Below are 13,734 nucleotides of genomic sequence, written 5' to 3' on the forward strand. Positions count from 1 at the left end.
AAAACCGTACTTCCTTTATATTACAAGGAAGTAAAAATTAGTGTATTTTTATATAATTTTGATTTACAATCATTGAATATTGTTACAAATAATGTCAATAAAAAAACAAATACTGAATTGAATTGAAAAAAATCCGCATCAATTAAAAGTAAAATGTGACAGACATATTCACGATTCTCCATAATAAACAAAAATCCGTCGTTTCCCGGCTTTGCCCTTTAAAATAATATAATATAGGATTTTTATAAATTAAAATCATGACAGTAAAAGCAAAATGCGCAGAAATGTTCACGTTTCTATATATAATCGAACAAAAAATCCGGCGTTCCTCGCTTTGCCCTTTAAAATATTATAATATAATATAGGGTTTTGAAATAAAGATTAAGCAAAACGTGGCAAAAATGTTCGCGATTCTATATAATAAACAAAAAGCCGGCGTTTCCCGTCTTTTCCTTTAAAATTATATAATACAGGTTTTTAAATATTGAAGACATATTGTAGCGTGTTCGCGGCTCGATCAGTTTATGAATGAAATTTAGTACAATTATCTCTTTCATTAACAGTATTACAGTAATTCACAGAATCATTTCTTGTTTTAGTGTACCAGGATTACTTGCGACGTCATTTTAGTTGCATTTAATATATTTTTAAAATTACTGAATTATTTTGATATAACTTTTTTAAAAAGTACATCGAGATCATACATGAAACAAAATGTGTCATATATTTTGAATTTTTAGTTACTGATTTTTTATTTTTATTTATATTATAATTAGCAGAATTTTCTTTACGCTGTTCATGGTTTTTTTAAGCTGATAAATTTTCCAGATTTAACCAGGATTTGAAACCGGAATCCGTGGTGTAACACGCTATCGGTATTTTTTATAACTCATGAATTAGAGTAAAGGATCCGACGTGCAATAATCAGGATTACTTTCTTCGAAAATAATAATGTTTAAGATACAATCAGTCACTGAAATAAAATAAAAATATTGAAATATTCATTAGGACTTTGCACTTCTGTAGGATCTGATGGAGAACAATTATTTTCAACTCTGTGAAAAAGGAAGTGAAACCTTTTAAAAATTTATTTTTCTTAGGAAGCCTGGCAAGGGATTTCTGTTATTATTGAAAAAAGCTGTGCTAAAATTCGAGTTCAACTTTTAAATTAAATGACTAAATAATATGCTTTTGAGGTACTGGAGTTAAAAATAGATTGTTACTGTTTTCCGTCTCCGATGTCACAAAAAAAATAATTTCTAAAGCTTAGAATTTCTTCCCGAAATTTTCCATGAAATATTACTCGAAAATATTTCCAGTAAGAAAATAAACTGAATTCGTTCAAAATTTACTCGATTTCAGCAAGTAACATCTATATTTACTGTAGAATTTTATATTAATTTCTATTCTACAGCGAATCCTGTTCGAATAAAACCTAATAGAATCGATCGAAGAAGATACCTTCATTAACAACATTTTTAGAAATAATTAAAATGATTCAGCAACTAATATATATAATTATTTGATAAAGGATTTCTTGAGTTAAAACGTAATGATAAAAAATACTAGGAGGTAATATTTTAACCCACTGGATTGGTCTAGTGGTGAACGCGTCTTTGCAAATCAGCTGTTTCAAAGTCGGGAATTCCAACGTTAAAGTCCTAGTAAAGGCAGTTATTTTTGATCGTGGATACCGGGTTCTTTGTTGGTTGGGTTTTAATTAACCATACATCTCAGATGGTCGACTTGGGACTGTACAAGACACAGAATAAAGAAAAAAGGAAGCAATATCTTGTAATCAAAACTTGCTCAACGTTACACTTTCGAGAAACATAAAAAAATTAATTTTCTCTAACGTTGCGTATTAGTTCCCTCACTTTTTTAATCAACATAAAAACTTAGTTTTTAAAAAATGAGTAAATATAGATTTTTAACAAATATTATTTTGAATTTCGACATTTAGTAATCGGAATCAAAAAAAAAAAACAACCACCAAAAAACGACTGCCTCTCACCTCTAATACTCAATTTTTGAAAAATTTATTTGTATTCAAAATACTGATCATCTTATATAGAAGCCCTGGCATTGGTTATTTTAAAAATAATGATAAATGAAAAAAGTTAAAAATATTAAAAAATCTATAATTAAAAATTCTGTTTAGAAAAATGCAATAAATAATTAAAAAATCTATAATTAAAAATTCTGTTTAGAAAAATGCAATAAATAAAAAAGATAGTTTTTTCGATTTTTTAGGAAGGGGTGAATTGTGAGCAAATGTTTTTTCAAAAACGGTAAAATAACCAAATACGCATGCAGTGTGAGCTTAAAAATATAGCAAGTGGGATTAATGTGGGACTAAGTAAGTAATGCATATCTATTTAAATATTTACATAAGAGACAACCAGAGGAACTGAATAATACAAATAATTATCGAAACCAATCTATATTGGAGAAGCGTAGAGATTGAACACACATAATAAAAGCTGACAACTCAGTCGTAGGACTTTCCCGTCACGCGGCTTTTTTCTGATGCATATAATATTTTTGGTTTATATAATTCTACCGCTCACCTGTAATGTCACATCATAGCAGACGACTACAGCAGCTGTACGTCTGTGCTACACTAGCGCTCCATGTGGTGAGAGAGGGTTACTAATGACGCAGTATACACTGCATTATTTAGAGAATCTTTTTTGGGTTGGGCGATTTTGTAAAACTTTGAATTGTTAAAAATGTTTATAAGAAAAATAACACTTTAATTAGGCGAAATTTCGATATACAGGGTGTCCCATATAAAACGCAACCCATCAATCACTCATCCATGAAATTTCTAAAGTCAAGCTTACTCCCCTACTCGTTACTGAAATGGACTCGTCCAACATCTGAACATCGCGGCGACGCAGTAGAACAATACCGATAGTAACAACAATGCAATCATAACGTTCAGTGTATTACTAGAGACAAGATGGTGTTTTCGCTAGATGAAAGAGTTTTCATTGTCGATTCGTACTTCAGTACGAAATCAGCGGTTGCAGTGCAAGATTTGTTTCGCCATAAGTACCCAGATAAACCAGCTCCTAACAAAACATCAGTATTAAGGTTAGTCGCAAAATTTAGAGAGACCGGTTCTATTAATAACAAGGAACACAAAAGATCTGCGTCAGTGTTGAATACAGATACAGTCGCTGAAATCAAAGACCGATTACTCGCCTCGCCAAATAAATCGATCAGACGTTTGTCTGCTGAAATTAATTTGTCTAAATCGACTGTTCATCGGGCAACCAAACAATTACAATTACGACCTTATCGCATTCAAACGGTTCATCGACTTCTTGAGCCCGACAAGGAAAAACGGCTACAATATTGTCAACGGTTCTGTCGATTTCTGCGTGAGGGAATTAATGTTATGGATTCGTTATTTTTCACAGATGAAGCACAGTTTCATTTGGACGGCTACGTAAACAGCCAAAACAGTAGAATTTGGAGCGCTGAAAATCCCCACGTTTATCACGTAAAACAATTACACCCGCAGAAGTTGGGCGTGTGGTGCGCGATATCGCGGAAGATTTTCTTCCGCGATAATCGGTCCTATTTTCTTCGACTAAACCATTAATGCGGAACGATATCAGGATATTTTATTTCAGTTCATCGCACTCTTGGAAGAGGAAGACAGACACTGCCAACTACAACATGACGGTGCGACATCGCACTACGCAGGTTCAACTTCTGATTTCGTCGAGGAATTCTTTGGTAATCGTGTTATCGGTCGAGGCTTGTGGCCACCAAGATCTCCAGATTTACTGCGGCGGATTTTTTCTACGGGGTTACCTCAAAGAAAAAGCCAACAGCAACAAACCACGAACACTTGAACGATTGAAAGTCAATATTGAACAAGCCGTATTAAATATCCAAACTTTGAAAAAAGTTGCAAGAAACGCTATAAAAAGAATTGAAGCTTGTATTCAATATGATGGTGACCAATTCAACATTTACTCTAAATGTAAGGTAATGGATGGTAATAATAAAAATCACATTTACATTTACATATGCCTTTTTATTATTTCAATACCTATCAATATAAGGTTGGGTTGCGTTAAACGGGACACCCTGTAGTGAGATACCTTACTCTACAGCCTCACCCGCTTGACTTTTTATGTTGAAAATTAACGGCATCAATGCCCCATATACAGAAGTATTTCGATCAGGTTTGGTCAAAATCGGTCTAGTAGTTCTGCAGATATAAGGTGATTTAGAAGACGGCCCCGAACACAAACACGTGCATAAAACATCCAGAAGATTTCCATCTGGTTTTTTGGGATCCTTAGGTGTCAAAACGTGAAAACCGCGTACGCCCAAATTACCATTATTTCCCTTCTGCAGCTACAGGTCTGCTATAGCGCTAGACGGGAAAGTAGAAAATCAGGAATATCTGATACAATACAAAAGATGCTTATTTCTCAATTTTTTAGTCTACATGACCATCGATTACAGATCGAGGTATTTCTATATTTTTAAATATAGACAAAACGGATAGTAATTTTTTTTTTACAATCGAGTGTTCCACTTTAAATAAATAAAATAATAAAAAACAATAATAATCTTCACTAACTGACAGTTATAAATAGTTTTTATATCTAAGGGGGGAGAGTGATCACAAGAAATAATGGAGGGGGTAACGGGAAGGAGAAAACCACCCGTGCTATGAAAATAATAATGCACCCTTTCTCCAAGAACTACACTACATAGTATGTATGATTAATGACAAACGTTCATAGGACGAGATAGAAAAGGATCGGGACTGCCTTACACATTATTAGCAATAAATAAATATTACGTTACACCGTAAGACCGATAAACGAGATTCCCTCTTTTTACCGCTTCCCCCACAATATTATACTTACTGAGTTATAGTCTTATAATGCCGCTTTCCTCGTCGGAATCGCACAACATTCAAAATGATATAAATGTACAAAACATTCCGTGGAAAATTATTTATCAATAATGTATAATAAATATATTTCTAATCGTTATTTAATTTTCTTATTTTTAAATAACAATATAACTTCTAGTATCGTTAAAAAGAAAATATTAAACTGCTACAAAATAAAAAAAAATTTTTTACAACACCATTTAAAACTAAGTACTTATTAGATATGAACTTTTTTTTATTAGTGTAGTAAAAATTTTTTTTTTTTCTTTAGTTTTATAAGTACTTAGTTTTATACATTACAAAAATAATCAAGCAGTCTTTTAATAAAGTTACAAGTAAGAATTTAGGTAGTTGCATTCGATCGATATATTACTGTTTTTTTTTACAATCAACATAATTCGATTATATGGATTTAATCAAATAAACAATTAATCAAAATCTTGGACGTTGACCGTTACCTTCCCCATCCAGTTTACGCTTATTTAATATGACTTTTTCCAAATTAAACATTCAATCAACATCTTGGACGTTGACCATTAGTTCTATACATTACAAAAATAATCAAGCAGTCTTTTAATAAAGTTACAAGTAAGAAATCAGGTAGTTGTATTCGATATATTATTTTTTTTTAAACATTACTTGGACGTTGACCGTTACCTTCCCCTTCCAGTTTACACTTATTTAATATGACTTTTTCCAAATTATTTCTTCACTTTGTGATTATCAGAGTACATGGAAGTAGATATATTTATCTCTCCGTCATATTATTTTTTAAATTAAAAAAAAAACAAAAAACATTCACAACACAAATAAATAATTAACGTACGTACGTTACATCAAGTTGTAATTTTCACAAAGTTATAAATCCTTTTTTATAATTAGTCTTCTTTACTCATCCTTATATTGCTTTATAGCTATCTTTATCGGAGATAAAATATATTTACAAAAATTTATGTATTTTAAAGGATCTCCTTAATTTTGATAGTAAGCGACCTGAAATTAATCGTTTCGGAAAATAAAAAATATATCAATAATAGCAAACAACCAATGCAGAGTTTTAACGGAGAAAGTGAGTAGTGAAGTGGTTTCCCATAACTTTTTCATTGAACTAAGGCCAAACCTACCAAATGGATATAATATTTATTTGTATAAGTGAAATTTCAGTCTGTACGCTGAAAGACGTATAGCGGATGTATTTACTATACATCCGCTATACGTTTAAGAGTTTACTACTCTTAGAGAAAGCAAGTCTGGCAAGTGACTTTTACTTCAGAAGTTTTACAAGGGTAATAGAGATTGGGACATATAAAGCAACAATTCATTGTATCATACAATGGTGATTACGTTTTTAACATCTTAAAACTTTTTATAAAAATCAAAAACCTTATATTTATTTTTTTTTTCAATTCTGTATTTTTAAGATCCATTAGTGTCTTATCTCTAATTTCATTTCTTTCTCATCCTTTTCCATTTAATATTTTCATTATTACACTTATAAATATATTAAAAAGATCTAGGGTTAAAGGAAATCCCTGAATTTCTTAAAGCTTTTATAAAGGTATTATGCTGTTAATAAAACCCTTATACACAATATACTCGTACAACTCTTTTTACAAATTTATAATCACCATCAAAACCCCTTTACCCAAATAAAGTGCCGGTTTGAAGTCGAAGAAGAAGTCTTTATATCCATTTATCAATATTTGCTGGCATTTTTGGTCATTTTTCGGAGACAAAATTGACATTTAATAAAAAAAGAAAATAATTTTTACAATTTTTTATAAAAGTGATTTTACATTTTTTACTAACTAATAAATTCAAAAAGAAAATTCAACAGAAACCAAATTCTTATGTCATAAAATTTAGAAAAGGGATTTCTAAATCCCTTTTTATAAATTTTTATAATTTTTGCTTACAAAGCGTTTATTTTTTTCATATAAAGCGATTTTTGAAAGATTTTAATTTTTTTAAATATTTTTGATTCATTTAATTATTTTAAAACAAATTAAGTTTTTATTTTAATAAAAAAATGTATAAAAAAAGGTTTCAATGGATATGTTTTTTTTTTGAACGGAAAAACTTTTTTTTAGTAAAGAAATGTATGAAAAACTTACCTAAAACAATTTTCATATTTTAAAGATTATTAAACGTAATATTTTTTTAAATTAATTATTAAAATATATATACAGAAACGTTTTTATAATATTTATAATAATATTGCACTTTACTAAAATTCTTGGGATACAAATCGACGGGTAAATTTGGTGCCTATTTATGGTTTTTTATCTAAGAACTTGAATAAAAGTGGTCCCAGACCTCTATCTCACTTAGGTTTTAAGAAAAACGAGGTAAACCACGAAAAAGCTTTTAAGTTTGGGATAATTGCTTATTCTATCTACTTATTCAATTCAAGGTTTATTTATTCAAGTATTATTAATTCTTATTTCATTTCGTACGGTTTTTGATCTAAGAAATTGAATAAAAGTGATCTGCCAGATCTCTATCTCTTTTAGCTTTTAAGAAGATCGGAATAAAACACGAAAATATTTTGTCGGATAATACACTAATTTATCCGGAAACTACCGTTTAGATAATTCTTCAGAGGATGAATGAGGATAATATGTATGAGTGTAAATGAAGTGTAATCTTGTACATTCTCAGTTCGACCGTTCCTGAGATGTGTGGTTAATTGAAATCCAATCACCAAAGAACACCGGTATCCACGATCTAGTATTCAAATCCGTGTAAAAATAACTGGCTTTACTAGGACTTGAACGCTGTAACTCTCGACTTTCCAAATCAGCTGATTTGGGAAGACGCGTTAACCACTAGACCAACACGGTGGGTTAATTTAAGTTTGGAATAAGATAACTTTACCAATAAACAAACAAAAGTTTCTAATGTAATTAGAGAAGTTCAACTATAATCAGAAACAAAACATACCAACTGGATCGAAAAAGTGACGCGATTTTAAACAGAACAATTTTAAACTGTTCGATCTGTCATTATTAATTACTGATACCACAAATTGTTTTCATTTGGAGAGTTGACGGATACGTTGTTAATTTATGGTAAAGTAAATAACAATGAATTGGGTGCTGCGCGTGGTTAAGCCACCGGGTTGGTCTAGTGGTTAACGCGTCTTCCCAAATCAGCTGATTTGGAAGTCGAGAGTTACAGCGTTCGAGTCCCTAGTAAAGCCAGATATTTTTACATGGATTTGAATACTAGATCGTGGATACCGGTGTTCTTTGATGGTTGGGTTTCAATTAACCATACATCTCAGGAACGGTCGAACTGAGATTGTACAAGACTACTTCATTTACACTCATGCTTATCATTCTCATTCATCCTCTGAAGAATTATCTAAACGGTAGTTACCGGAGGCTTAACAGGAAAAAGAGGGGGTGCTGCGCGTGAATACCGGGAAAATGATTTAGATCTAAGAGTCGTAAAATATTTGTGGCTTCGGAGAGGCGAGTTCGAGATACAGGTGTGCTTAAGCTACAATTTACCCCTCGATTTGTACCCTAATAATTTTGTTACGGTTTAATTTCACAAACGGAGCAGAAAGCAAGACTAAATGTTTCGCGAATCGACACTCGCTAACGAACCGTTCTCTGATCTATGTTTATACATTTTTCTTTTTTTTGGTTATAGTATCATTTCCCGAGAGATTGCTGTGAAGTTTGTATCATTCTGTAAATAATATATAAAAGAGCCAGGTATAGATAATAGATATATCAATATACTATTCAGAGACTAGTTGGAGTGAATGGATGGGTTTGATCGTAGTTATGTTGCTTAAATCTACGTAACATACGTACTACCTGGCTAACAAAAATAAAAATTAAGAGTATAAAAGTTTCAGCAACTCAGTATGAACGGTAGTAATGAACCAGACAAAGAAAAATATGCAATAAAAACAAAAAAATTGAAATTAAAAATTATAATATTAAAAATCATAATAATCATATTTAAGAGCAAAAGCTTTGCACATGATTCAAATTTATAAAGAGAACTAACAAAATAAAAACTATAATTAAGAAACAAGTTACGGAATAGACCACAAAGAAAAACATTTGATTTTGAATTAGACAAAATTTAAACGGTGAAAGAAAAAAAACAAACCACTCACCAGCCTTCGTGCAAACTCTAAGCGAATCGGTTAAAGAAGATGACAAATGGTGATACGATGACTTTCCTGTGCCAAGTCCTGTAAAAAAAATTTATCACGTAAATTTACAATCTTCCTTTTTTCGTTTTAACGTTATTAGTTCATACTTATCTGAATTGTAACCTTTTTACTTACTTGTACGAAGTAAAGGAAGTATTGTGATCGCGAAACATTTCGGTTTCCAAATTTCAACGGAAATATCCATTTTGACCGTCCCTGAATTCATTTTGACTAGTTTCGGCCTGACGTCTGTACGTATGTATGTATCTCGCGTAACTCAAAAACGATTAGCCGTAGAATGTTGAAATTTTGGATTTAGTACTGATGTAATATCAAATTGTATATCTCCCCTTTCGATTGCAATCGACTAGACGAAAAGTCTCCAAAAAGCCCAAAATCCAAAAAAATTGAATTTTGGACTTTTTCTTAGTTGCAGTAAAATTGAGAGCTTTTCAACGATATATTATAAGCGGTACTTACTTTCATTGGTTCCAGAGTTATAGCCAAATACAAGTAGGGAAAGGCACATCGGTTGGAATCAAACTTTATCTCTTTTTTAACTTTTTTTCTTTAATTTAAATATATTGATTTATTAATAATTATTAACCTTCACTGTAAAACTATTTTCACGATGAATAATAATTCAATAAAAAAAAAATAAAAAAAAATATATATATATATGAAAAAATATCAGAACTTTTTAATAAAATAAAATTTTTATGTACTTTTCATTTAAAAAAAAACTATGTAAATGTCATTTAATAGACGTACAGGGAAGTCATGTATTGTCCACAGATATTTTCTAATATATACCGAAAGTAATAAACGGAATATAACACGAAGTTCTCCCGTAACTATAGTAACCAATTCTACTTGTGAAAATAATGGAAAAAATTCACATAAACATATGTCCTGTAATGCTTCGTTTGCGAGTTACGTCTAGTAAAAGATTTCGCTCGAATTTCATATACCCTGCTAAAATGAGGTCGTACTAAAATTTTTACAACGTTAATTAAGAAGCAGAATTAGTGATTTATCATGGTTTTTGACGTGACAAATCGAATAAAATAGGTTCCAGAACCGTATCTACAGTAGTATTTGAGAAATCTGAGGTGAAAACAAATAAATTGGGATAAAAAAAAACTGTGTGATCGGTTTGCCATTGAAGTAATGCCGTAATTGTTTACAATAGAGTATGCTGATATGGTATTCATTTTGGGTGTGTAATGGTAATGCTGCAGTAGAATAAGAAATACTTATCCAAATCACAGGATTCCAGATTCCAAAACAATTAGCTCAACTTTTCGCAACCTTCAGTAAACAGGTTCACTACCGATTTTTATGGATAAAGAGCATTGTTAAGACAAAAAGGTCAGTTAATGCCTGTATCGCTAGAATGAAAACATTCATTGACAAATATGATGTTTCACAAGGTGATAGTCACGCTTGACAGATTAAATTAAGGAATCTTCTTGATTTGCAAGGCAAATATGACGTTATGTAATCAACTTGAAATCGAATTTGATGATGATTTGTCATTTGATCGTGTACAAGTCGAAGAAGACTTTTGTACTATAGAGTGCAAATTGCAACATGATAAATCTTAATAACAATTAAAAATCAATTAACCAACAAGTTACTTTAGACAACAATTATTCAAATACAACCTATTAATATACACTACTTTCTAGAGGTGATATTCTAAAGTAGCGACATTATTTCAACATATTTAACGACTTAGTACATACTAGAAACGATTTAACTAATCTTCAAAAGTTACATTATTTACAAACTTCTTTGAAGGATGAAGCTTTGGCTATTATTAAGAATTTACTAATAACAAATGAAAATTACGTAATTGCATTAGAATTATTAAAAAAAACCATTTGATAACAAATGAATAATTGTTTGTAGTTTATAATGTTGATCGCATCTTAAAGATAGATTCTATAAAAAAAGAATCCTTAGATACTTTATACAAATTTATCAATGAGATATCCTCATATGTGAACTCTCTTGAAGCAATGTATATGAATTTATTATCTAATTTCTAACTTCAAAATTCATTACAACACCTCTAGATTATGGAAGGAGAAGCTATCACACCAAAGGTTTCCAACCTTTATAGATTCCTTAATTCAAGATGACAACTTTTCGAGAATATTAATTTAAATATTTCAATAATGGAAGTCAACATAGGGAACAGCTCTAAAGGATAGCGTTAGAACAATTCAGTCAAATCTCTCACCAAATTATGTACCTTAAATGCTAATAAACAATACAAGGGAAATAATGTCATTTGTTACTCAAAATTTAACCGTGGGCATTATCTGTTTTGTAATTTAAATCATCATTTACAACATTGTAACAAGTTTGTAAATTTGTCCATCGATGAAGGAAGAGCCTTTTTGGGGCATAATAATTGTTGTTTCGTTTGTTTTCGTAAAGGTCGTTTATATGGATAAGATTAATGAAAATGAAAATGATTGTCCACAAGCATGTAAGGCCATTCGAAATGATTTTTACGTTGATGACCTCATTACTGGTTCAGATAACTTAAATGAAGTTATTCAACTAAAAGTTGATATTTCTAAATTATTATAAGATTATGGTTTTCCACTCCATAAATGGTTCTCAAATAATCACATCATTTTTTCTTTTGACCACAGTTCTTTCATTCTGTCAAACCAAGAACATAATATACGTACCTTAAGCAATCTATGGAATAACAATACAAACACACTATTTTTCCAAATTAATCATTCTAATGATTCTAAAAGTCACACTAAAAGGAAACATTTTTTCTATTATAGAAAGAATTATGTTTCTAAGTTATCTTTCTATTATAGAAAGATTTAGGTGTGTTTGATCATTTAGGACTAATTGGTCCTATTGCATTTTCCCATAAATATTACATACAATTATAATTGGGACGAAATATTACCCAACAGAGTATTAAAATAATAGCTCAATTTGTACAATCAATTACATTTAATTGTTAATTAAAATTCCGGCCTGCGTGGCGCGAGTAGCGTCTCGGCCCTTCATCCGGAGGTCCCGGGTTCGAATCCCGGTCAGGCATGGCATTTATCACACGTTAAAAAAATTGTCATCCATCTCATTCCCTGAAGCAATACCTGAACGGTGGTCCCGGAGGTTAATTAAAAATAAATCGTTCCGTAAAACCTAACAGCGGTAATAAGGTTAATTCATTTCAAATAAATAGATTTTCCGACGCTTCCATAAAGAGCTACGGCTGGCTGTCGCATCTATATACAAACCCTATTCGCTAACCGTACAATTTCATCTAATCTGCTTTGTTCTAGGTCAAAATTAGCTCCTTTAAAACAAATTATTATCAAGACTTGCAATTCGTGGTTGTTTACTACTTAATCGTTTGTTATTGAAGGTAATCAATGGTTTAAACGTCCATTTTGATGAAATACATATATACAGATTCTACAATAGCATTATACTGGATTCATGGACAACCATCTAATTGGAAGGTATTTATCAGTAATAGAATCTCTGAGATTCAGTGAAATACTTCAAATGCTAATTGACACTACGTCAAATCTTCTGAAAATCCAGCTGACTTACTGTCTAGAAGTTGTACTCTAAGTAAATTACTTAATATGTCGATTTGATGGCATTGTTCTTATTGGCTTTTACAATCTTCATGCCACTGACCGAATAATCATAATATTAGTTTTAACAACTGTAACATGAATCCTGAATGTTTCATAGAAAAACATAAATTGTTTTTACATCATTTGTATCCACTGTTGTATGCGATTACGCAGAAAGATCTTTATCTCTACATACTTTAATTCACATTTTTAGTTTCTGTTATAGATTTCTTCACAACTGCAAAGGAACTAAATCATACCCTTAAGTTTCTTATATAAGAATCACAATGCCTGCGTTTCGGTAATGAAATTAATAATCATAAAAATAATAACGTTATTTCTAACCAAAGAAAAGTTATATCACTTGATCCATTTTTGGATAATTTTAGGTTTATTTCGTGTAGGAGGCAGATTACAACTATGTATTATATTACCATATTAAACATCCCTTTACTTTACATCTAAATGCAAATATTACTTATTTCAATATTTCAATTAATTGATCATTCCTTACGTCAAAAATATTAGATAATAAATGATAAAAGAATCATTACACCAATCATTCGTAAATGTTTAATATGCGTTCAATTTAATGCAAAAACCAAGGTTCAACAGCTTGGTCAGCTACCACCTTCCAGAGTAATTCCTTCCCGACCATTCTCTGCTTGCGCAGTAGACTACGGTGATCCAATTATGAATAGTCATGGCGGGTAGAGGTCTAAAACCTTGATTAAATCTTATATCGCGCTCCTCATATGTCTCACTACTAAAGCTGTTCACTTAGAATTAGTTTCTAACTTGACTTCACAGTCATTCATCGCAGCCTTTAAAAGATTTATATCACATAGGGATGTCCCTACTCAAGTCTTTTCTGATAACGGTTCCAACCTCCGTTGCGCCAAAAATATCCTTTATAATTTATTTCAGCTTTTAAATTCAGAAAAATTAAAGTCAGACATTCAAGCATTATATATCCTAGTCATTTATTCCTCCCTCTT

At 30.9% G+C, this 13,734-nt stretch overlaps 1 protein-coding gene across 1 annotated transcript in view; it reads right to left on the reverse strand.

Annotated features, from left to right (window-relative positions):
- LOC142328870 (DNA-binding protein D-ETS-3-like) overlaps positions 1–13,734 on the reverse strand; it is a 401,528-nt gene that overhangs the window by 218,019 nt on the left and 169,775 nt on the right. The window contains exon 5 of the mRNA XM_075372998.1: positions 9,069–9,146. Within this exon, the coding sequence (XP_075229113.1) occupies positions 9,069–9,146 (78 nt within the window). The remainder of the gene's footprint in view (positions 1–9,068; positions 9,147–13,734) is intronic.

The sequence above is a fragment of the Lycorma delicatula genome, chromosome 8, assembly GCF_047948215.1.
Source record: "Lycorma delicatula isolate Av1 chromosome 8, ASM4794821v1, whole genome shotgun sequence".
Taxonomy (NCBI): Eukaryota; Metazoa; Arthropoda; class Insecta; order Hemiptera; family Fulgoridae; genus Lycorma; species Lycorma delicatula.